At 40.5% G+C, this 25,010-nt stretch overlaps 5 protein-coding genes across 8 annotated transcripts in view; 3 read left to right on the top strand and 2 right to left on the bottom strand.

The window, feature by feature from the left end:
- The window catches only part of LOC133849264 (mannosyl-oligosaccharide alpha-1,2-mannosidase IA), a 66,511-nt gene extending 52,088 nt beyond the window's left edge, over positions 1–14,423 (bottom strand). Inside the window, exons 1-2 of one of the 3 annotated variants that reach the window (XM_062285206.1) lie at positions 14,204–14,423; positions 12,431–13,504 (exon numbers count right to left, since the gene is read on the bottom strand). In XM_062285206.1, the coding sequence (XP_062141190.1) occupies positions 12,431–13,012 (582 nt within the window). In that variant the 5' untranslated portion in view covers positions 13,013–13,504; positions 14,204–14,423. The remainder of the gene's footprint in view (positions 1–12,430; positions 13,505–14,203) is intronic. The other 2 variants (XM_062285207.1, XM_062285208.1) reach the window with 2 other exon arrangements.
- A 490-nt stretch (positions 14,424–14,913) lies between these two features.
- Positions 14,914–17,259, top strand: LOC133849266 (activating signal cointegrator 1). Its single transcript, XM_062285210.1, has 5 exons — positions 14,914–15,071; positions 15,141–16,217; positions 16,524–16,645; positions 16,704–16,898; positions 16,960–17,259. Exons 1-5 carry the CDS (start codon positions 15,004–15,006, stop codon positions 17,028–17,030), a joined length of 1,533 nt encoding a protein of 510 aa, XP_062141194.1. The 5' UTR covers positions 14,914–15,003; the 3' UTR covers positions 17,031–17,259.
- Positions 17,260–17,442: 183 nt separating this feature from the next.
- On the top strand, positions 17,443–18,138 carry LOC133849267 (migration and invasion enhancer 1). Its single transcript, XM_062285211.1, has 2 exons — positions 17,443–17,660; positions 17,718–18,138. The coding sequence occupies exons 1-2, from the start codon at positions 17,635–17,637 to the stop codon at positions 17,977–17,979; spliced, it is 288 nt and encodes a 95-aa protein (XP_062141195.1). The 5' UTR covers positions 17,443–17,634; the 3' UTR covers positions 17,980–18,138.
- Positions 18,139–18,879: 741 nt separating this feature from the next.
- On the bottom strand, positions 18,880–21,329 carry LOC133849263 (splicing factor Cactin). The gene has a single exon (XM_062285204.1). The coding sequence runs from the start codon at positions 21,228–21,230 to the stop codon at positions 18,981–18,983; it is 2,250 nt and encodes a 749-aa protein (XP_062141188.1). The 5' UTR covers positions 21,231–21,329; the 3' UTR covers positions 18,880–18,980.
- Positions 21,330–21,592: 263 nt separating this feature from the next.
- LOC133849262 (molybdenum cofactor sulfurase) lies at positions 21,593–24,388 on the top strand. 2 transcript variants are annotated; one of them, XM_062285202.1, is made up of 3 exons: positions 21,593–21,756; positions 21,851–21,995; positions 22,113–24,388. In XM_062285202.1, the coding sequence occupies exons 1-3, from the start codon at positions 21,681–21,683 to the stop codon at positions 24,259–24,261; spliced, it is 2,370 nt and encodes a 789-aa protein (XP_062141186.1). In that variant the 5' UTR covers positions 21,593–21,680; the 3' UTR covers positions 24,262–24,388. The 2 variants fall into 2 exon arrangements, with proteins under 2 accessions (XP_062141186.1, XP_062141187.1); XM_062285203.1 differs by lacking the exon at positions 21,593–21,756 and having other exon boundaries at positions 21,850–21,984.
- The last annotated feature ends 622 nt before the right edge of the window (positions 24,389–25,010 follow it).

The following is a 25,010-nucleotide window of genomic DNA, read 5'->3' as shown; positions in this document are numbered from 1 at the left end:
CAACTTTTCCATTTTCTGTTTATTGTCGTTCAATAAAATGACTGCAAAAGATACGGGTAAACTGTCAAGCTCACTAGACTGTCGCGTTCTAACTTGTTTCGCATTTATATGCTACATTTTCTTTTTTTCTTCCGAAAAGTTTCCATTCAATGACCAAAAAGTCGGTAAATGTTTTTCACAATTTGTTGTCTGTTGCAGTTACAGATGCAGTAAAATACCAAAAGGAAAACCTCTGCATTATACCAAGATACCCTTTAAAGATGAATTTTTAACTGTGAAATGTTTTAAATATTCCATTGAGTTAAAAGGAATTTGAAAAAGAAACTTTTAATGACATATTGATATTGCATCAAGGTATTTATTACACCCTTTTCGAGCATTCACAGTGTCCACAGGGTATACAATATAAACAAAATGCATGCCAGGCAGTAGCAGCAGCAAAGCGGAAATACAAACAACCAAACAAACACAGAATGAAGTTGCGCAAAAACTTTTTCATGTTGTACAAAAAAAAAAAAAATACAATAAAAACAAGAACAGAAAAAGGAACCGCAGAACAGGTAAAATAATAATAAACGAGAAGCAACTACGCAATATTTGCCAGACTAGCAGATATCCTAGGTTTTCGAGTATTGTATTTAGCACCGCTTAGCAACCCCTTTGAAGCATTTTATGTGTACAGGGTATTACATATAACAAGAGGCGTTGTGTGCTGATAAAATGTAGAATTTGGTTTCTTTCATTCTCTTTCGTGCTTTCTTTTTTTTTCGTTTTGGGTTTTCCTTTTTGCCGGTGCTTTTCTTGTTTCTGTGCAGCGTTTTCATTGCATACTTTGAGGCGGAGCCACAAGAATTATGACCAGGCGTAAAAAAGGCGTGGAAAGCGCAATGAATTATTAATAACTTGGCCCAAAGTCACAACCGCAGTCGAAGACGGAGACAGAGACTCAGGCATAGGCAATGTGTCGCCCTGTGACGCCACACAAAATTCAAAAGTCAATAAAATGCAAAAGGCTTGTAATGTAAACCGCAACACAAAAAGAAAGAAAGAAAAAAGCCAAAACCACACAACGGTAGACAGCAGACAAGACGACGACGACGACAAAGTCGACAGCTAGAATGGCTACAAGACACAGCTATAGACGTGAATTTGTCTTGACATCAAATCAGACGTGTCAAATGGAGTCCTGAGAGCGCTTCTTTAAATTTTCCCACTCCATCGCTTCTTTGCATACACACAGCCACACACACACCCTGTACTTAAAGAGCACAAAGGGTTTATTACAGTTGACGAACACCAGACACCATTTAAAAAGAAGAGCTGGCAAACATAATAAATTTGTATTAGTGCGCAGTACACTGAGCGAATCGTGGCTTAATAAAGTGATTTGTATTTCCTTTGCAGCAATTATAAAAAATATATACCAAACCCTGCGAGTTATACTGAAAAAATACGAGAAAAGTCACAAACTGAAAGTCAAAAAAGTAGTGTAATAAAGTGATAACTTGATTTATGACACGATTTGTATCTCCTTCAAAATAGTTATATTTAGTATATATTTTATACTATTTATACCACAAAGAACACTAAAAAGTTACTAGCAGAAAGTCTTCATCTGTCGCTGAACTATAAATGTATCTAAATGAAACTTAAATTTCAGTTTGCAAAAGTCTTTTGCTAATCCACAAATTTTTGTTCTAAGCACAGCCAAACAGAGATGTGAAAATTAGACAAGAAAACTTTTTTATTGCATATACTTGCAAACGAAAGCGAAAGATAGGTAACGCAATAAAAATCAGCATTTTAATGCTGATTAGGAAATGTTTGTGCCAATGTTGCCACATGCTAACAGAGATATGACTTGTTATTCAAAATATTCAGTGCAACAAAGAAATTAAAAAAGTAATAAGACGTGGTAAAAAGATTGCATTGAAAATTCAAAAATTAACAATGCCAATCGATAGTAATAAGTTCAGTGTTATCGATAAAAGGAAAACTGAGTATTCTTTTATAATAGTAAGGTGAAAACAGGAATAAAACGATAATCGATTAATGTTGCCACAATTGATAGTAGCAAATTCAGTGTTATCGATACCAACGAGTAGGAACTTCTTTTTTTTCTATAATAATATTCAGTAAAACAAACAGTAAGTCACACAATTAATCTGAACTGCATTGTCAAACTATACTCATCAATAAATGATGCCATAATTGATAGTAATATGTTGAGTGTTATCGATACTCTTTTTTCAAGGAATAGGAAAATTGTCTAACTATTCTTAAATAATATGCAGTGAAACAAACAAATTACATTAGTAACAAAATGAACCTGAATTATATGACCAAACTTTAATCATCAAACGATCCCACAATCGATACTAATACATTCAATGTTATCGGTACCACTGAGCAGCGTAAAAGAAAACAAATTTACTATTCTTTAGCAAAGTGAATCCAATGAATGAACTAAGATGCTAAATGCACATCAAATGCATTGGCAAAGTATTGTATTGTATTAATGATGCAACTATCGATAGTAACACGCTCAGCGCTATCGATATTGGCAATCAAAATGCATCGTCGATGGCGTTGCTCAAGTTGATGTTTGTTTTTATGTTGCTGCCTGTCGTGGTGTTAGTCTTGTTACTGATAGCACACGTAGCATCAGAGACACAGACGCTAAAGAGACAAACATTAAGTGGATGGTGTCTCGTGTCGCATGCAAAAACCCAAAGCCAAAGCCAAAACCGAAACCAAAGCCAAATCCAAAGCCTAAGCAGTACCAACAACAACAGCAACAACAGCAACAATAACAACAACCACAATAAGGACATCATTGTCCCGCCATACGCTTAGCCTGGCTTACAGCTAGCGCTTAAGTGCACTCGAGTTGCCTGTAAACACACACGCGCCTCAAAGCGCGAAGCGAGGCAGTCATATAAAATTACACATACAGTACAGAGTGTCGAAGAGGGGGGATTGGGAGGAGGGGGGTCCTGGATTGGCAGACATGTTACGCTTACGCTTTTGTCTAGGCTCAACAGGATGCGTATGTTGCCGCAAGGATATTTGTTGCAGCTTTTCAACTTTGGCTTTGGTTTATTTTATTTCGTTTTTTTCTCCCCCTTTCCAGCCACCATTTCTTTTTTATGTTGTGTTGTGTTTTGACTTTGGAATCAGCTCGAGTTTCTCTCTGTTTCAGTTTTGACTTTAGCTGCAGCTTTTCACTTGTGCTTCAGTTGCATGCTGCAACAGCAAACAAAAACACAAGATAGCTAGATAGCTAGATAGCTAGCAACAACATCTCTCTTTTGGCCAGGAGAATCTCTGGGCTCGTTATTATGCCGTTCAAGTGAAAAATGACGCATTATGCATTACGTTCACTCGTTTTTCTTTTTCTTTTCGTTTTTATAGCCTTTACACGATCCCCCAATGTGCTTGTGTGTGGCCTACACACACATGTGTTTGTATTTGTGTTTAGTCAAATGAAACCCCACACACACACACACACACACACTCACACACACAAACTCACAGAGGCATACATAAGAGTTGTCTATGGCAGAGATTTTGATGTGAAATTTTCAACAATTTTTATACGTTTTTATGTTGTTTCTGTTTCTGTTTTATTTATTTATTTTTTTTTTTTTCTAGGATTTTTATGCAATTTTTTTGTGAAATAAAATGCTGTCCCGCTGTGCTCGAATTTGAATTTAGTTGATGGCACATGAAGCGAGAGCTTGGCTGAATAAATGTGTGTGTACATAATACATAGAGAGAAACTCGTGTCTCTATGTGCGATTTACAATTTTTGTGGTACACGAAGAACTCGTTATGCATAATATTTATGTATTAATGACTCTTTCTCACTCTTAATAACTCGATCTCTGATGCGCTTAAAGCATTTGTAAACAAACTCGCAACTCTTTCAATTTAATGCACGCTTTTATCAATGTAAACACTGCAAACACTGCAAACACAAAAAAAAATAAACAACACAGCAAAAAAAAAAATAATGTGGATTGGAGACAGTTGCGAAGACAGCTCAAAATGGCGTCACCACAACATATTGCACTTCCGTTGCAGCCTTTCAGGCTGCAGGCATCAGGCAGCTTGCAACTTGCAACTTGCAACTTTGCTAACCACAATTAATAGCGGCAAACAATGAAGACGACTGCTGGCTGGCTGGCTGGCTGGCTGACTGTGTGGTGGTGGTTGTTGCCTCAACTTGCCACTCGATGTTCAGCACATTGTTTATTGTTTATTTACACGCTGCTTTTGGCCGGTCGAGCGTTGAACGCGGGCGCGATAAAAAGCGGAAAGTTCGCCCGAAGGGCTTCCGCAGATACTCGTACTGTATTATTTTTGTTTTTAAGGTTTTTGTGTTTAGTGATTTAATGCTGTCACAGGTTTGGATGCAGCTACAGCAGCTGCAACACAGGATGCTGCTGTTGCAGGTAGTAGCCTTGAACACGGCAGACAACGCTACCACAACAACAGCAAGAACAAGAACAACGACGATAATAACGATAACGAGGTGGCGCGCACACAGAGAATTTGTTGGTCCGTCCGATTGACACAGCGAGTAGACGAGTCGAGTCGAGTTGAGTCGCGTCGCGTTGCGTTGCGTTGCGTCGCATCGAGTCGAGAGAGAGCGCGTGCTGTGTGAAGTTGATGCTACCAGAGCAGCCGAGACATTAAACAAGCCAGAGCAAAACATCAACACAAGAGGCCAGGCCAACGAGCCACAAGCCAACGAAGCAGCAGGCAGCAGGCAGAAGGCAGCAAGCAGCAGACAGACAGACAGAACGGACGGACGGACAAAACGGCAGCCAGCCAGTCCGTCCGGCCAGGCGGCGGCCAAAGCGGCGCCGTTGGGGCCCAAGCGTCGCATCGCATCGCTGGACGCCTAGCAGCAGCAGCAGCAGCAGAAGCCGAATGCAAAGAACGCAATACGAACACAACACGAACTTGACACGAATGTCGAATCGTTTCAAACGAATCGAGTCGAGAGTCGAGTCGCAACGATTTCAGTTGCCGAATGGGAATCGAGCAGCAAGTGCACAACGAACGTTGAATACACTATTTTGTCATGTTAATGTAATAATTGATTTATAAAGCAACGCGTACAACAAATTTACTAATTCATTTTTATTTAAAACAACGAGTTATCTCTTACTTGATTTATATTTAGAAACAAGATATTTAGAAACATTTTTTAATGCCGATTAATGTTTATTCAAACATCATGAGCTGTAAATGTGAAGTATTTAATCTCAATTTCATGTACAGCATTTTCTATTATTATTTTAACAGACTACACATGTCATAATTCATTAAAAATCATAGAAAAACGATTATTTACTCTTAGAGAGTTTCAGTATAAAATTCGTTTATAAAATAAATGACTATGTCAAAGAAGAAAACAAATTTATTAATTCGAAATTTTTTATTTTGGAGACTTTGCTTAGTTAATAAAGAACTTATTAAAACAATATTTCAAAGTTCACTTTGAAATAACTTGTCGCTTAATTTGCAATGCTTACGATAGAATATAAGAAAAATGCTCAACTTTTAGTTGGCAGAAATTACAGAAGAGATCATTATATGTTACAAATTAAAAAAAAATTCCTTTTATTTAATCAAGAAAACGCAAATTTTTCAATTTCAAGTTATAGCATATCATTTTGAGCATCAAATTATTAATGTCAAAAAAAAAAAAATAAAATGCATTTCTCAACAGTTAAACTCAAGTAAATTAATAATATATCATATTTTTTGAGATCTACAATATGCGCGCAACTCGCCACATAGTCGATGGACTTTTGAAATTAAGTTAAGCTTTTTTGGGGCCCCTCAACCCAATAAGTTGAGTTGGCAGCGCGCGAGTTTTTTGGCGCCAAAAATTTGTTATGCTTGTGAAAGCTGCCGCAAGAGCAGAGCTTTCAGTCTTGCAGCTTTCACTCTACGTACGCTTTGTGTGTGATGGGGAACGAACTGGGATTGGAACACGGAAAACGTAAAACGCAAAACATTCTCAGCGTTGCGACAGCAGCTTCTTCTTTCAGTTGAACTCGCACTGCACCATCGAATGGTTGTGAGTTCACTTTGTGTTGAAGAAACAACAAAAACAACAAAAATATGCCAGAATCTATGTAGGTGAAAAATGCCTGCGGTAGCAGAGACTTGAATGATTGCATGTGTGTACAAACGAACGAAAACGCTAACTAGAGACTGCGACCGGCCAAAGGTCAAAGTTTCCAGTGGCAAGTGGTAAATGGTAAATGGCGTGGACCAAATACCCAAGGTTCTGAGCCCGCTTGGGGTTATTTGCAACACCAATTTCGTGTGCTTTGCCCTTGTCCACAGACAATCCGCATTTAGTATTAGCCAAGCAAACCATCCGAAGTTCAAATGCCAATTCGGAAATTGTTCTTCGTAGCGCAAAAATATTTGGAAACATTGAATAAATATTAAATTCTACATCCGAAATATATTTTATATTATTTCACAAAAATGTGAACATCGCATGATCTATAATACTGAAAAGCTTTAATGCTTTTCCAATTCAGTGTTTTTATAATTAAGCAGAAAATAAATTTCGACATACAGATCTCTATAGATCCTTCTCTCTAGAAGGTATTATATATATACATATTATACATTTCCCATTAATAATACTGAGAAGTAGAGAGGTATTGTTATAATTGTTAATGTGAATGTGAAATAGGATAGTTGTTCGATTACTTTAAATATTTTCAAGTTGTATTTTAGTTGATCTCAACTATTCTCATGGCGTTCACAATATAAAAAAGTTATGAAAGCATAACCAAGGATTTAGTGAACAACCTGTACAACTTAATAAGCATCATCACAGGAATAAACAGAGACTTGGTAAAATTAGTTTTATAAATTATGCGTTAATAATAATGAAGCATTCAAAAATGAGCTCTTAAATTTCTTCAAATATTTTTTATTTTTATTTTATTTACATTTACTATCTCAATGTCCTTCACACTATAAAGAAGTTACGAATAAAATGAGTTTTATAAATATTCGGCTCATTAAGCTTTGGAAACACAAATTTTCGATAACAGTCAATAAATAGTGTATTCAGTATTATTATAGCAATTCAGGATTTCAGTATATTCAGTATTATTATAGCAGTTGGTGTTAATGCAAAATTTAAATCGTTTTACAAAGCATAAAAAACTTGATTTACATTCGTATATCCCTGAGTTAAAAAGATTAGCTTTTCCTTATTCTTATTAAGCAATAATTTAATTGATTTGATATGCAATAATTGCGAAGAAATGCATTTATAATTGTTGATTTGGAGTAAAAACTAGGTTGTCTCGATTTCTACTATATGCTCTGTATATGTGTTTGAGTCTAGCTAACAAACCCAACAATGAATCCCCCAGCCACAGTCACACATGTGAAACCAATACGACTGCGACTCTCCCCTGATACACACAGATACAAAGAGACATAGATAGATATGTGTATGTATTTATGTACATACCATATGTATGTATGTACATAGTATCTACAATGCAATTGTTTGTCATGATGTTGCTGTTGCTGTTGCTGTTGGTTATTGACACACATCGCTACACCATGCGGCACACACTTGTTGTTTTGGTTATTCTGGCTTTTTATGTCGTTATTTATACATAGGTATAGGTATGCATAGCACGAACAACAAACGAAATTGTTATGTTCTATTTGTGAAAGCCAAGCCAACGCACTTGGCCAATTAAATGTCACCAACAGTCACAAAAAGAGAAAGGGTATAGGAATAGGGAACAATCATTTCGTATAGTTCCCGAAAATGTAATCAATGACTAAATTAACAATGAAATCGAGCAAGTGGGAAATTATTTCCACCACCTCTCGTGAATGTTTTAATCTCCATCCAGCCAAAATATATAATTAGAGCATCTCGTAAACAGAATTGTGTCGCTAAATTCACAATTTTCAAACGCAATTTTCGATGGACAGTCACGAAAATGTTATGCTCAACTTGGCCTGTAAATGTTTATCAAAACATTTTAATGGGCAGGGACTTAGTCATGGATGGCTGATAAAGCAGCAACTCTCTAACATGTTTGATCAACTACATACTATAGTTTATCGAAATCTCTGCACGTCACAATTTAAAAATGATTCCGTGTAGTCATTATTACATTTAAAAAGCCAGTTAGAGAGCTATCAACGCATAAATATCGACAACTTTCCACAACGAATGATTACATTTTAGCAGAATAGAAAAAGAAAAAATTGCATTCCATGTTTCTAAATTTAAATCAGCAATTGTTCTTGTTATTCGATATGTTTCATACATTTTATTTTTATAGTTGTTTGATTCAATCACATATTTCATTGCTGCCGCTTTTGCTATTTTTATGCGGGCCGACATAATTATTTTGGAATGCGTATTTAAACATTTTAGTTTTGGCATTGTGTTTGCAAAAAGTAAAGCATATCAAATAAGTGTATCAAATTCTTCAATCTTCTCATTAGGAAACTCTTCAAACTGAGATTCGGTATTTGAAATAAATCTAGCTTCCTAGCTTTTCCAACTTTATTTTAAAACACAGCCACATCTTTAAGTTTTATCAACCGTCTTCAATTAAGTTGTTTTTGCCTACCCTAAACACATTTATGTGTATTACATTTCACGATCAAATAATCACTGCAAGTTGACAATTGTTTTATTGACTATGAGCCAATAGTGCGTTGTCTTTATTTGCAACAACTTTATGTCAAGAGCCGACTACGGTATTTGGGTGTCTTTTTGCCAAATTCAGATCCAAGTTTGCTAACCATTTTGGTTGCCACAAATTGACACATGAAGTGCAGTAACAAACTCAGCCTTCAATGTCCATAAATATATGTTTGCTTCTATGCAATTGTTTGACAACTTGTTCTTTGAATTCTAGCGCTTAACTAGAAGGTTATTCAGCTTGCAATATTGGCATAATATGCGAAGTTTACGTTACACAAATCGATATATAAAAATAACTGTCACAATGGTCTGAAGTGGTGATGATCTCAGTAATTAACAAGTAAGAAAACGACAATCAAGTAAGTGTTCCCCTTATTCAATAAAACCATAATCTACCGCAAAAATACTAAAATACTACAGGCTATATTTGATATATCATTATTGTACTATATTCAAAATATACTAAAACATACAAAAATATACCGGATTGTCAACCAAAGCAAGAGATCTAGGAGTTCATACGCACGGACGGACAGACGAACATGGCTAGATCATTTCGGCTGTTGACGCAGATCAAGAATATATATACTTTATGTGATCAGAGATGAATCCATCTGCCTGTTACATACATATCCTACCCTATGTGTATCGAGTTTAAAAATATTACATTAAATACACATAAAAATAGAAAATATTTGAGTATTAAAAACTTGTAATTAAATATATATATTAATTACAAATCTATTGTTTTTACTAAAAAGCTAATAGTATAAACTTTACTGTTAAATTTGCAAAAATAATAATAATTAGTTGCCTACAATAAAAATACTACTACTACTACTGTCATTATAGAACTTTATGTTAATGTATGTACATTCATACAAGTCAGATAAGCAGACGGCCTAAGGCCTTACATATTCAACGAGATGAGTACAACGAAATTGTTATTCAATTGTTTACAGAAAACCTTGAGACTGTTATTTCAATGTGCTGAGAGGAGAGTTGGAGTAAACTGGTTTATCGCCATCTCGCTCGCATTTGGCATTTCAAATAAAGTTAGAGCAGAGAGTTGCTCGCGATAAATTAGCCAATTTAAAGCCAGCGAAGTTATCGCTATCCACACATCTTGAAAGTTGAGAGCCAAGCAGAGCCAGCAAGCAACTTCAACATGAAAGTGGGAAATAAAATGAATGTGGACTGCTATAAATTAAATCATTTTGCCTTACAGTGGAACGAAATTGAGGAAGTCAGATCAGATTAAAAATAAACGTCGAGCTGTTATAAAACCAATATGTTAATAACATATTCATTTTTATTTTTTTTTAATTATGCATTTGTATTTTTGCGCTTGTTTGTTTTTTCATTTGCAATTCAAAGATTTAACCCACTAATATCACAGAGACACGCAATCAATTTATGCGTTAGCCTGGAGCAAGGTCAGACTCGGTCTATAAGAAAGTGAAACCCAAAATTACGAGATGTTCTTGAATGAATTTTATACTCCAAGAGATAAGGAAGAAGAGGTGTGAAGAGGTGAGCGACCCAGCAGGTGATTTCTAATATCCCATTGATCTGTAGGCTACAAATTCTCTTAATTAATAAGATTCGAATAATCACGACAACATTCAGTTTCTAGCGCTAAACAAAAACAAAGAACTACGACAGAAACGCTAGCGGCAAAGTCAGCGACAACAACAGCAGCAACAACAACAACAAGAAGAACAACAACAAGAACAAAGTCAGCTTCAACGTCGTCAGCTTAATCGTGTTCTTGTTTTGTTGCCATGTTCGCGATCTTTGCGGTTAGTTTTTTTTTTCTCATTTTTATACTTTGTTGTTGTTCGTGTTCTTGTTTTGATAGCTGTGCTTCTGTTTATGCTTAATTATTAAGAGTTTTTTTTTTCTGCCTCTTCTCTCTTTCTTACTTAATATCGTTTAGCGCCTAAGAACGCTTTTTTTTTGGGTCAGTAGAATACATAACAGAAATAAAATGCTATGAAAATTACGAGGGGCAAATATGTTAAAAGAAAAAAAAAAACTAAGTGGATGGTGGAAAAAAGTGACTAACAAAGTGAAAGCACATCAAAATTATTGCATTTCTTGGCGACTTAGCAAATAACAGCAACAACAGTTAGGAAACTAAATAAATAGCACATCAAGAAATCAAAACAGGTAAAAATATGTGTGCATAAGTTGCTCGATCAACTAATACCCTGTAATTATTCAAATACTATACAGTTGAAGTCTTATGTGAAATGTTATGTTTGGTGTTTCTTTTGGATATTTTATTCAAATTTCCAGATATTTATCGTAATACCCCGCTGGACTTGTATTGAGGGTATAGCCAGCCAGCGAAAACGGAAAGAGGAAACTGATCAAGTCCAAAGATGTTGATTCAACTGAGGAACCAGCCGTGAACGCTTGTTGTGGCACGGGAAATGGCTAAATGGAATAACAGTGGTTGGCAGGTAGCATAAATAGTAAGCGAACGAGTTGCTTATAGAAAAATCAACAAAACACACACATACAATTAAAACAACTTACAACTGATCGTACAGTAATGTTATCGAAACAATGAAAATCAAATGTGCAGAAATGTGTTTCCAACGAAATATGAATGTATATAAATACAATGATATCTGATATCAATCTTAGAGAACTACAAACACTTCATTAGTGTTTTCCTGTTTCGCCAGCAATGCAGAAACACATGTTTGAAAAGACTTGGCGATAAACTAACTACTCCCATTCTTAGTTTCAGGCGTGCATAATAGTATGTGAAATGTGTGTTCGTTTCCTGAAAAATAATATTTAAACACCGCAATCCAATTAAAATTATTAAACACGCATGACTTACATGGCAGTTCAATTACAGTATCGCAAAACAAGAAAATCTGCTAAAGTTTGTATACGTAGGAACATTGTGGCGAACAGTGGAAGCTCGCAAAGAAGAATCTTTTAGAATTTCGAATTAAAATACATAATTGGAGTGTTTAGTTTGACTTATTTCTTTTAATGAATCCAACAAATAAACATTATGTATTTATATATACCAAAAATTTAATGAAAGAGAAAAGTAAAGTAATGTTCACTCCATTTAGTTAAATTAAATTTTTAATTAGCATTTTTTAGAAATCACAATAACCATCAAAACAAGGTGTTTCGCATTTACGAGCGTCTACTGTAGCACTAATTAGGTCGCCATTTTAAAGTTGGGAATGCATTCGCTGGCATTCATAAAGCACTAATTTACTACATGCTTTTTCACTTCGCATTTCGCATTTCGCATTTGCATTTGACTTTTCAAAAACTCTTGCCCTCACACTCTCACTCTCTAACTTTTTTTTTGCTTACTTTTGCCACTCGTGTGGCTTCGTTATCAGCACGAAGAGTGTGACGAAGCAGCTGATCGCGAAACTAAGCAAACGAATCAACGAGTTGCTGCTGCTGCTGCTGCTGCCAGCATCAACACACACACACACAGCATGGGAGCCTTCGACAACACGTCATAAAAAGAAAAAAAATAAACACGAAGCTTAGCGATTGCTGTCACGGAAGTCAATGCAGAAGCGAAGAAGAGGAAGCTTTGAAAGCTTTCGTCTGTTTGACACACTGAAGCTTATCAGCTAATTGCCTAAAACGTGTGCGAGCGAAATGGCAAGAGAGGAAGAAGAACAAATGTATGATAATCGCACTCACCTCTTTGACTTTAAGACGTTTCTCCTCCATTCCCGCGTCGGCAGCATGATCAGCTGTAGAGTCCTTTGACAAGCCCATGGGCAGCTTCAATTGTTGTTGCTGCTGCTGTTGTTGTTGTTGTTGATTATGTGTGGTATCATCGGCCGATGAGACACGTTGTTGTTGCGCCACATCGGGCTGCGTCTCCTGTTGCACCGGCTGCTCTTGTTGCACCGCTGGCGCAGCCGCAGCGCCAGCTGCATCGGATGCAGCAGCAGCGACAGCGGCCACTTGCGGCTCATCGAGTATGTCGCCGAGCTCAGCAATGATTTTCTGTTGCAATCGCTGACGATCGCCCATAAAATGGGGATCCTCGTCGCGTGGCGCATGCGCGGCCAGCGGAGGGGCGGGTATGAAGATTTCGGGACCGGCCTTTTGGAAGTGCTTGTAGACGCGCAGTACGCGCTCGCTGCCAAAATTATCGGGCAGCAGGAAAATGCCACCGAAGCATAGGAAGCACAATGTCACCAGCACGAGTCCAATTAGACATTTCTCGCGCGAATGGAAGTTCGATTTACGTCCAATTGGACCGATTCGATACATTTTCGTGTTGTTTCTATATGTGTGTGTGTGCGTTATGTATGTGTGTGTGTTTTGGTGAGTTTGGGGGTGAAGGCGCACTGCTTCTTCTTCTTCGTCTTTTTGTTCGCCGCTGCTCAGCTCAGCTGACGTTATGATGCCGGTTTCAAAACAGATGCATAGGCACACACACAATCAAGCACAACATTGGCATAAATGCACTCACTCACTCACACACGCACACGACGCATTCACACATACACGCTCTCGTTGGAGATTCACGCACACTATTGCACATACGATGACGCAGGCGCATATAATTTGAAGAGCTTTTTTTCTTGTTGTAGTTTCGATGCCGTTGTTGTTTCTGTTATTGTTGTTGTTAGTGCGGGCGTTTCATTGTTTTTGTTGCTACTTGTATATATGTATGTATGAGTATTCTGTATAATTTTATTACTTGGCTATTTTTGGCAAAACTATTACACGTAAGCGAAGACTTTTGACGACGGCAAACTACTGGAAAACAAAAAAAAAACAATACAACACAAATCAAAGTTAATAACGAGCAAATCGAGCAGCGTGTCAAATTTAAACGCAGCGACAAAGCAGCAACAACACTATAACGGCAAAAAGCCAACGGCGGCAGCAGCGTGGCGTATGTTGGAGCAAGCGAGCGAGAGAGTGAGATGAAGAGAAGGGAGAGTGGAAAGAAAAGGAGGAAAGAGACAGGTTGGGAGCAGCGCGACAGAGCGACTCACGCAATTTGCACAAGCCAAAAACAATAGTTTGAAATGCAGAAAGCTAAAACTTCAATAGCTTTGTTTTTTGTTTAACGGGGCGTGTGTGTGTTTGCAAAAGCAAATACAGCTGTGCGAATCACGAATTCACGGATTCTCAATGAGGGTGGCTGCTGACTGAGACGCGGACAGAGAAGCTGACTGCGGCTGCGGCAAAAAATTGAGGCGTCCCCGCCATTGCCTTTCCTTGTTGTTGTCACCGCTGACGTCTGCTTTGATTTTTTTCCGTTTTTTTGCCAATGACTTTCGTTGCCGTTTTATTGTTGTTGTTGCTATTGTTGTTGTCGCCAGGTAGCACTTTCTATTTTGGCCAGTTTGAAAATTGATTTGGTACGCCGCTCTCAATGTTATGTTATTTACAATAAATTGAACACACACACAGGAGCGCGCACACACACATACAAACAGGAGCACTAACCAATTAAATAAACACACAGCGAACGCGTCTCGGTGTCTTCGAGAATTTACAAATAGAAGAACACACACTAGCACGATTTTTCGTATATTTTAATTGATTATACGCGTAAGATCACAGTCTGAGAAGCAGCAAGCAACAGAGAGCAGACAACACACATCTCACGAACGAACGGGAGCGGTAGAGCGTTTAAAATGTTTCCATTGCTTTCATTGTGCAGGAATATTTATTGTATTTTGTTTTCTACTTGCATTTCGCATATTTTTGTTGTCATAGCGTTGCCAGACATTTGTTTTTGAGCCCATTCCCAGTAGCCGATTTTAATGATTACCAACACTGCATTTCTTTCATGTCAAGTAATCGAATACAATTTATACTTTTATTTACTTCATATATGAATTATGCCAATAAACATAAATAAAAGTAACGTTTTCTTATGTTACGCTTTGTAATTTACAGTCTAACGTAAAGTTTGCGCAGCAAACAAATATGGAAAGAAATTCAAATATATGTGCGCGTTTATATTTATCGATAAGCATGTGTATTTGGGGCTAGTTTAATGCATTTTGATTTATGAACTACCAACAGATTAAAATTAAGTTTATAAGTGTGAACAATTAAGTAAAAAATATTCCAATTTTAAATAATGACTTTAAATGACAAATCATAAACGGGTAGCATTATCGATAATGTTCGTTGTGTTAACGGCAAATCGATAAGTCAGGCGAAACAGCTGTTCATGTAGATTTATTGAGTTGGCTTTTATTTCATAAATTTATACAATTCAAATTGGCAGCAGCAATATGGAAAAGTGGCTGGGCGACACTTTGTCCAAGTGCCTCGATTGTGTGGTCACCGATCAAATGATGTCGTGAGTGTCAAGTGTTAACGGAAACATGAAAATGGTTAATAACTGATTTTCTCTTTTTGGAATACACAGCACTATTTTGGCCATACGCGATGACTATGAGTTCGACAGTTACTTTGATAATCTGCTTAACAAGGATAATGAGGAGCATCGAATGTTTCTGTTGAACTGTCGCCACATGCTGCTCAGTGGCAAGCAGCCGCGCAGCAGCCACCAAGTCAAAGGCAAGTCACCCACAGGTGGAGGCAGTGGCGGAGGAACCGGCGGCGGTGGTGGAGGAGGAGGAGGAGGAGCGGCTAAGAAACAGGGAAAATATGTAAATCTGTATGCCAAGGATGGCCAAGTGCTGGGTGCCAATGTGCTGTTGAAGGGACGACGCAGCTGCGATTGCCAGGCAGCCGAACACAAGCTGATCAACAATTGTCTCGGCTGCGGACGCATAGTTTGCGAACAGGAGGGCAGCGGTCCATGTCTGTTTTGCGGACAACTTGTCTACACACCCGAGGAAGAGCTCAAAATGGCCAAGGCGGCCACACGGCAGCCCAAACAACAGGCAGGCGGCAAGAAGTCCTCCAACAAGGCGCTGCAGGAGGCGTTGGCACAACGTGATCGTCTGCTGGAATACGACAAGAACAGCGAGAAACGTACCACGGTGATTGACGATGAACTGGATTATTTCCAGGAGAACTCCGTCTGGCTGACGGATGTGGAGCGCGAGAAGTACGAGCAGCTGAAGAGCGAGATGCATGATTTGAAGCACGGCAGCCGTTTGAAGCGCAAGATTAAAGTGGATTTCGCTGGCCGCGAGCTGCCAGATGAATCGTTAATCAGCAAGGAGTACGAGCAGCAGGTGTTGCGCCAACTGGCTGCAGTGAGCAAGCAACAAGCAGCAGCCACTGCTGGCACCACGACAACGTGTCTAATTGGCCACTCGGCCATGGGATTGGCGCCCAATTTGGATGTGGCCAAGGCGCCCACTTATCGTCCCAACAAGGAGCAACAGCAGTGGCCAGCCGTGCCCACACACGATGGTCTGGAGCGTGTCTACAATCGGGTGCAAGATAAGGAGCTGCTAGAGCTGCAGGACATGAGACAATGTCTGTCCATGCATCAGCCATGGGCCTCGCTGCTCGTGGCGGGCATTAAGAGGTGAGTACGAATTGTTGTCGATGAAAACTATCGGCAGTGCTGCCAATGCACATTGAGGTGGCAGTGCTGCCAATGCTGTCAATGAAGTTGTGAAAGTTTTATGTATTTTTGGACCTGTGAGAATGTGAAAAAGTAACTGAAATGATTTTTTTTATTAATTAATCAACATCTTATCATCAAAAGAATATAACAGTTTCCCATCATATTCTGTTACTTCATTCATTCATTTTTGCTTCCTTTTTCTTTTTATAAACTTACAAAACTCGTTCTTTATAAAACATTCTAAACGATATTTATTGTGTGCAGGCATGAAGGTCGTGTTTGGTACAGCGAGCATCGTGGCCGCCTGTGGATAGCCTCGACTTCCAAGGAGCCGCATGCGGATGACATTGCCCAAATGGAGCAGTTCTATCGAGTGCTCTACAATGGTAAGCATCCGAAAGAATAGTCTCGTGTTGGGAATACTTATACTATATATTCCTGCAGATGACAATCTTGAATTCCCCAAGCATTATCCAACCAGCAGTCTGCTGGGCTGTGTGCATGTCGACAACTGTCTGCCCCAGGAGGAATATCGGGATTTGTATCCTCAGGGTGAATCCGATAGTCCCTATGTGTTTGTCTGCACCAATCCCGAACAGTTGCCAATGCTGCTGCCAGTCCACGGCGAGCACAAGATCTGTAAGTGCATCCACCGTCTCTTTTATTTACAAATCGATTTGATTACGAATTTGACTTACAGATGAGTTGCCACTGAAGACACACAATGCCGCATGCAAGACACTTCTTCGGGCACGCGTTAACAAAGGCTGAGCATTTTCATAATTATAATTGAACATTGAACATTCGAAACAAAATATTTAAAAAAAACGCGTAGTTCCAAAACACTTTTTAAGTTAATGTAAAATTAGCATTTAAAGTGCTCTAAACAAAAATGTAAAGTAATTTCTAGTTCCAATATATTTTTAAAGTGGATGTAAATTATGAATTTAAAGTGTTTGAAACAATAAAAATAGTCTTAAGTGATGGAATAACTTCACAATTAAAAATAAAGACCTTCATGAATTAATTACCAACTAAAAGATCTGTGCGAATAGCACAAAAAAGTTGAACACGAAAAAGCATGCAACATTTCGGTTACAAATTCAAATATGCTTTGCGAAATCTGCATGTCGATGCGATAATTATCGATATATGTGTGCAATCGATATTGAAATGTATTGCAACGGTTCCAGCACTAACGTATTGTGGTTGCCTAACTTGAAGCTTTATTTCTGGGGACAACTGATATCAAAAAGGTCAACTTCAATTTGAAAAATCAAATAAATGAGCACACAATTAAATTCAATGTGTAAACAAACGGAATATATAATTTTTATTGATTGCGATTAAAGAGCTTTAAGCTTTTGTTTAAACAATGGTCAACGTGGATGTGGAATACTGGTACGTGATCCAAATCGTATAAAAACTGATGATATTCTATATACTCGATGTCCACAGCGGCGTGTGCAATTTTGCGATGCACTGCCAGATGCTGAGACAGTTCCTCTTGGATGCAGCACCCGATGTGGAGGTCTCATGCCATCAGGGACGTCGCGGAGCCTTCGAGGTGAAGATCGACGATCAGTTGGTCCACTCGAAGCTCAGTTGTTTGGCGTTTCCCCAGCACCAGAGCGTGCTCCTCCAGGTGGAGAGAGCGCGACGAGGCGAATCTGTGGAACGCGTAAAGGAAGCGCCCATCAAAGACTGCAGCATTATGTGAAGCAAGTAATAATTTTGACCAATAACTAAGTGTTGATCTATTTGTATATAAATACCGACTGAGTTACTAAATTTATAAATGTGCAGCCTTAATGATAAGGGCTAGAAGGCTGAAATTAAAACGCAGCAGAGCTGATTTGATGTAATGTCATGTAATAAAAGAGATTTAACTGCAAATTGATCAACTTTTAGTAAATACGAACAACTCTCTTTAAGCTCGAGTTAAAATTCCTTTCGCGGATTTACAACTTTTAAAAAATCTTTCTAACATGATTACAAAATATAACTTTTTGCGTGATATCCTAAGATGATGCTTACTTGCTGTAGAAGCTACAAAAATGTTAAATATTAATACAATAATTAGATTTTACTAGTTTTTTATTTCAAAAATATAAATTTTGGTCATATTGAGTTGATTTTGCTTAAGTTTAAAGATTTTGTTTAAGTTAAAACAAATATAAATAAATTCTAATTTAATTTAAATAAAAATATAGTTGTGTAAAGTGATTTTGTTTTGTGTAAGAATCACATTTATTTAAGTTAAATAGTTTATTTCTTCCTTAAATAGCATAAGATCTTAAAACAAACTTAAGCGCTAAGCTTTTGAGCGATTGGAGCTTGTAAAATTCGAAAGCTCAAGGTTCTTAAGTGACATGTGACAATATTTATTATTTACCCTTTGCCTTAATCTGGGATCGTAAATCCTTGTTTTATGCTGGTTATGCAAAACCCTTTATCCGGAACGACCGACAGAAAAATGAATTTACAGCCTTAAATTCATTTCAAATTTCAATTTCTTATATATTATTAATCTTTATTACTTATTCTGATTGATCGACTGACTGCTTGAAGTATCAGTGCTCAGCTTAAACGGATAAGATCTAGAGGTTGTAACTTCCCAATCAAACTGTGTACGATGTTTATAAGTATTATTATTTAATTCACTTTTAAAGACAATATGTGTATATAAAAAAAAATGACGAAGAGAAAGATATTTGATGATTAGCGCCTGTATCGATAGCGCTTAAAGTGAAACCACAGCTGGAATATGTTGTTGTGGAACTGACAACGAAAACCGCGCTTATAGCTAAACTCCCACTCGCGATTGACGATCTTAAATGCAATATCCTCATATGGCGGACCCGTGTGAAAGCGCAGCACAGCAAAGTCCGCATTGTCCGCACATGGGGTGAGGAAGTATTGCGGCGTCTGGGACTTATCCATGAGATCTGGATAGAAGATGTTAAACTTGTAGCCCTGGACAATCTTTGGCGGCGGATTGTCCATGTCATAATGCGTCTGATTGTATTTGTTCCACTCGAAGCCCGTGTGAACGCGATTAAAGTATCGCGGCTTTCGTGGTCGATACTTGTCCGTCGCCAGCTGGGGCACTGCATCCACTGTGGTCTCTACACTGAACTCGGCCTCATCGCCCTGCATTCCTTTGCGCGCCTCGCCCCGCATACGCTGTTCCTGTGGCGTCAGCTCAACGCTATCGGCAATGCGCTCCGGATGGATGAGCTGGAGACGCTGCTGACGCACCCGATGCTCGTCATCGCTGTCACCGTAGAGCGCACCATCCACATTGTCCTCATCGGCAGCGGTCAAGCGGCGTCCGGTGAAATCCTCGTCACGCATGTAGCTGGGACTGTAGTTGCCCAGTTGATACAGACGCACCGCCTGCTGCAGCTCACGCAACGGACTGTCCATGTCCTGCTCCGGATCTGCTTCCAAGTCCGCTTCAGCAGGAGGCTGCTGCTCATCGTCCAGTTCATCCTCCTGCTTAACAACAGCCATAGGAGAGGCTCCACCTGCTGCTGCTGCTGTGGCAGTGGTTGCCTCACTGCTGCCGCCGTCGTTCTCACGCTTCAGCAGCGACAGCTTCTCGCGGAGCAGCGCCTGATGGCGATCCCGGAGACGAGCGCGCGCCATGTGCGCCTTCAGCTGCGACAACAGACTCTCCCAGTAGCTGATGTCGACGCCATCGGCACGTCCGCTGATCTTGGCCTCGATGCGGCCACGCATCTCGTCCAGCTGCTTGGCATTCTTGCCGCGAAATATGTCCGCCACATCCTTGACCACGCTCTGATGGATGCCATCGCGTCGTTGATTCAATGCGTTCGCCTCGCTCTGCTGCTGCTTGAGCTGCTTCTGCAGCTCGTCCTGCACAATGGTGACCATGTCATTCCAGAAATCCATATGCCTGCCCTGCTCCAGCTCCTCGTACACCTTAATGTCCACGAGCAGATCCTCCAGCTCGTCCATATGCAGGCCATGGAGCAGCATGTACGGCTCATGCATCTGCATCTCGAGCGCATCCTCGAGCGTCGTTTCTGTGCTGCCGGCGGACACGTATTGGGCCAACAGATCGATGGGTTTGGCGCGTCCATCGCGTATGCGGATCTCGCTGCGCAGACGCGCCTGCTCCAAGTGGAACTGATCCTCCTGGCGTTGCCACTCGCGGAATTGGACCGCCTCCTTGGAGCGCTGCTGCTGCATGGCATCGTCTTCGCGGGCCTGACGCTCCAGTTCGCGTTCCTGGCGTCGCTTCTTCACCTTCTCGAGCTCGCGACGATTCTCCAGCTGCTTTTGCAGCGAGAGAACTTCGACGGTTTTGCTGGAGAGATTGGCCAGACCCTCGACCTCGAGTTTTTTGCCCCAGTGGAAGGTGGAGGTCAAATTGGAGTCACCAAAGGGATTGTCCTCGTTGGAGTACGTCTGGTACTCGTTGTCCCAGCCCATGCGCTGTCGGCGACGCTGCTCCTTGGCCTGTTTCTCACGTAGGCGGCGGGCACGCTTCTCCTCCGGCGTCTCGTTCGCCTTCAGTTGCTCCTTGACGCGTTGGCGTTCCTGCTGTTCGCGCAGACGTCGCTCCTCCAGCGTCTGCAGCAGTTTAATGGAGCTCATTTCGGGACTGCGCTTACTTTTTGCTGCTCCTCTTGGCGGCGCTGATGAATTGGAGGATGACGATGAACTGGAGCTGGAGCTGGAGGGTGAACGACGACGTTGCTCCTTCACCTTCTCCTTCTCCTTCTTGTCGCGTCCACTTCGTTGGCGTTCGCGACTTCGACTGCGCTCCCGTTCCCGCTCTTTGCGCCTGCCGTGTGCATCTCTGTCTCTGTCCCGCTTTCTCTCACGCTCGCGATCCCGGTCCGAGTCGTGATATTTGTTGTCGCTGCTGCGTTTGTGATGATCGCGCTTTCGGTCACGACTGCGACTGCGGCTGCGATGTCGTGATTTCTCCTTGGGCATTGTGCACAATAAAACTCTTTCTAAACGTTTACGGAACAACAAAACACAGCCAGATAAATGTGCATCAAAACTGTGTGCCGATAACAATTGTGCGTGAACAGCTGAGCGGCTTGTTATCGATAGCAAACTGTTTAATGCGATAGCATAGAAACTATAGAAAGCAACTTTACTTTTTAATATAGTTTAAAAAATTATATAAATTTTATTATTTAATTTCTTTTTAACAGTTGAAGTATATATTTTTATAATATTTACTAATTTTATATTACAGCAGTAATGATACTCCCGCAAATAAGTGACATCGATGTATCGATATAACTATTGATTGAATGTCCATCACTATTACTGCTGGTGAAACTATTTTATAATTGCCGGTTGTTTTTCAAGTTGTGTGTGTGTTGTTGCTGGCTGGGTATAAAAGCCAATGGAGTTAACTGCAAGCACGCAATAATGAGCGGCGAGTACACGGCTGAGTTTAGCGCTGCTGAGCAGGCGCTAATCGATAAAGAATTTTCTAGACTCGCTGGTAGGTGGTATTCAAGGTGGTGGCGAAATACATTGTTCACTGATAAGAATCCCTGTTGACATTGTCAATCGTTGTTGTCTTCTGATTCTCATAGATACTACATACCTCGATCATGCGGGCACAACACTCTACGCGGAGAGTCAAGTGGCAGCTGCCGCACAGCAGTTGCAACGCGATGTAATATGTAATCCACACACCTGTCGCTCCACCGGCGACTTTGTGGATCAGGTGCGCTACAAGTAAATACGTTTTTTATACCCGCTACCCATTGACTAAGAATGTGGAAATGGACAGCGAGTATCTCCGACTGCAAACTTTTGACACTTTCGTTACATTATTCCATTTGAACTCTGCAGAATACTGGAATTCTTTAACACAACTGCCGAGGATTATCATGTGGTGTTCACGGCAAATGCAACGGCTGCACTGCGTCTGGTTGCCGAGCATTTTGATTTCGGCAGCGAGGGAAACTTTCACTATTGCCGCGAGAATCACACATCGGTGCTGGGCATGCGACAGCTGGTGCAAGCCAAAGGCATCTATATGCTCACCCAGGAGGAGCTGCTGCTGCTGAACGATGTGGCGCAGGAGGCGACAGCAAATGAAACGACGTCGGGCAATTCACTGGTCGTGTTCTCTGGCCAGTGCAACTTCAGTGGCAACAAGTTGCCATTGACCATCATTGATCAGTTGCACAAACACGGCCTGCAACAGCCGGGCAAATGTGTGTGGCGCAAACAAGTGGCTGAAGAGTCACCCACGAAAGCAAATCAGCAGCACTATGTGCTGTTGGATGCCGCCTCCTTGGCAGCCAGCAGTCCATTGGATCTGCAACGGCATCGTGCGGACTATGTGTGCGTCAGTTTCTACAAGCTCTTTGGCTATCCCACCGGCGTGGGAGCGCTGCTCGTTAGTCGACGTGGTGCGGAGGTGTTGCAGAAGCGTTTCTATGGCGGCGGCACCATCAACTATGCGTATCCGCACAGCATGGATCATCAGTTGCGTGACGTGTTCCACGAACGCTTCGAGGATGGCACACTGCCATTCCTGTCGATTGTCGAACTGTTGCAGGGCTTTCGTACGCTCGAGCGTTTGGTGCCCGGTGGCAACACAATGGAGCGCATCTCGCGGCATGTGCACGGCCTGGCACGCTATTGTGCCGAGCAACTGCGGCAGCTGCAACACGCAAATGGAGCGCCACTGATACGGCTGTATAACAATGCTGGCTACGAGCAACGTGCCACACAGGGCGGCATTGTGACGTTCAATGTGCTGACCGAGACGGGTGACTATGTGGGATTCGGTGAGGTGGCGTGTGTGGCATCATTGCATCGCATACTGTTGCGCACCGGTTGCTTTTGCAACATCGGCGCCTGTCAGCGCTATTTGCAGCTCAGCGACGACACAATGGATGCGATCTATAAGCGTGCCGGACGCGTTTGTGGCGACTACTATGATCTGTTAAATGGCCAGCCAACGGGTGCGGTGCGTGTCTCATTTGGTTACATGTCGCGACTGGAGGATGTCGAACGGCTGCTGGAAATGCTGCGCAACAGCTATGTGACTTCAAAGCGACAGCAACGCGTCGAGTTCATTGTGAATCAAGTGGCACAGTTGCCGAAACCGTTGCAACAACGCGCCCAGCATTTGCGACCACGTCTCCAACAACTGGCCATCTATCCGATCAAATCGTGCGCAGCGTTTAAGATCACAAATACAGGGGAAAGTTGGCCATTGACCGAGCAGGGATTGCAGTATGATCGCGAATGGATGATTGTCGATATGAGTGGCATGGCATTGACCCAGAAACGTTGCACACATCTCTGTCTGTTGCAGCCACGCATCGTGCACGATCAACTGCAATTGCATTTCGATAGTGGATCGTCCTTTGCCTCGGTGCCACTGTCGCTTAGCGCTCAGGCGGAGAACACGGCGCGGTGTCGCAGCAAAGTTTGCCGCCAGCCCATCGAGGGTTACGACTGTGGTGACGAGGTGGCCAATTGGCTGAGCGATCAACTGGGCATCGATGGATTGCGTCTGTTGCGTCAATCGGGACAGCGCAGCAGTGCAGCCAACGGCAAGCAGCAGAAGCAACAGCTAAGTCTCGTCAATCAGGCGCAATTTCTGCTTGTGAATCGAGCTTCGGTGCGTTCCCTGGACTTCGAGGAGCCGCTGGACGAGACCGTTGATCGTTTTCGTGGCAACATCATCGTCGAGACGGACGTTCCCTTCGAGGAGTTGTCCTACACGCAGTTGCGCATCGGCGATGTGCACTTCCATGTGGATGGACCCTGTCAGCGTTGCGATATGATCTGCATTAATCAACGCACCGGCGAACGTTCGCCGGAGACGCTCACAACAATCGCTCGCATGCAGAGCGGCAAAATGCGATTTGGCATTTACATTTCACAAGTGCAAAGCGATGCCACTGACGATCCACACGATGAACAGCAGCAGCAGAAGCAGCTCCACTTGACATGTGGCGATGTCATTGTAATCGATTAATCATATAGTACATATATAGCACGATACGTTATACATATCAATATCAATATCACGTTACATTCCACACACGATTTGTTTAGTTAAGTTTCAATTAAAACGGTGTACCTGCTACAGCTTGCCACAACTATCAACTATATATGCGATTTTGTTTACACTGAATTTGTTTTGTTTATTTTGTTATTCAATTCATAAGAATGAAAGAAAAATATTTGCATTATTTCGTTAAAAATTTAACTAATATTATGAAAATCTGTTAAAACTAGAATTCAAACAATGCTATAATTAAAAGTTATACACTGAAGCTAAGACTTAAACATGAATATGAAAATTGTATGTTAAAATATATTTTATATTACCAAAATGAATTAAAAATCGTGTTATGAAAATCGGTAGGATCTAAAATTCGAACAATTATATACTGTAGCTAAGAACAAAGAGACTTAAACATTAATATAAACACTTTCTGTTATAATATTTTATATAATGAAAATTAGTAAAAAATTATAGTATGAAAATCGTTAAAAACGAGAATTCAATCATTGATTTAAATAAAAATTGTACAATGAAGTTAAGAACAAATAGATCTGAACATGAATATTAAAATGTTCTTTTGTAATAGAATTTTTACATTTTTAACTAAAAAATATTAAAATTTTATACAAATAAAAATGGTGAAGTTATTATTAATATGAAATTTGAGTGAGAAAATTAAAAAATTTTAAATTTAAAAAAATATAGGCGTATAATAC

Source organism: Drosophila sulfurigaster, chromosome X (genome assembly GCF_023558435.1).
Source record: "Drosophila sulfurigaster albostrigata strain 15112-1811.04 chromosome X, ASM2355843v2, whole genome shotgun sequence".
In the NCBI taxonomy this organism is placed as follows: Eukaryota; Metazoa; Arthropoda; class Insecta; order Diptera; family Drosophilidae; genus Drosophila; species Drosophila sulfurigaster.
This window is presented reverse-complemented; position numbering and strand designations above follow the sequence as displayed.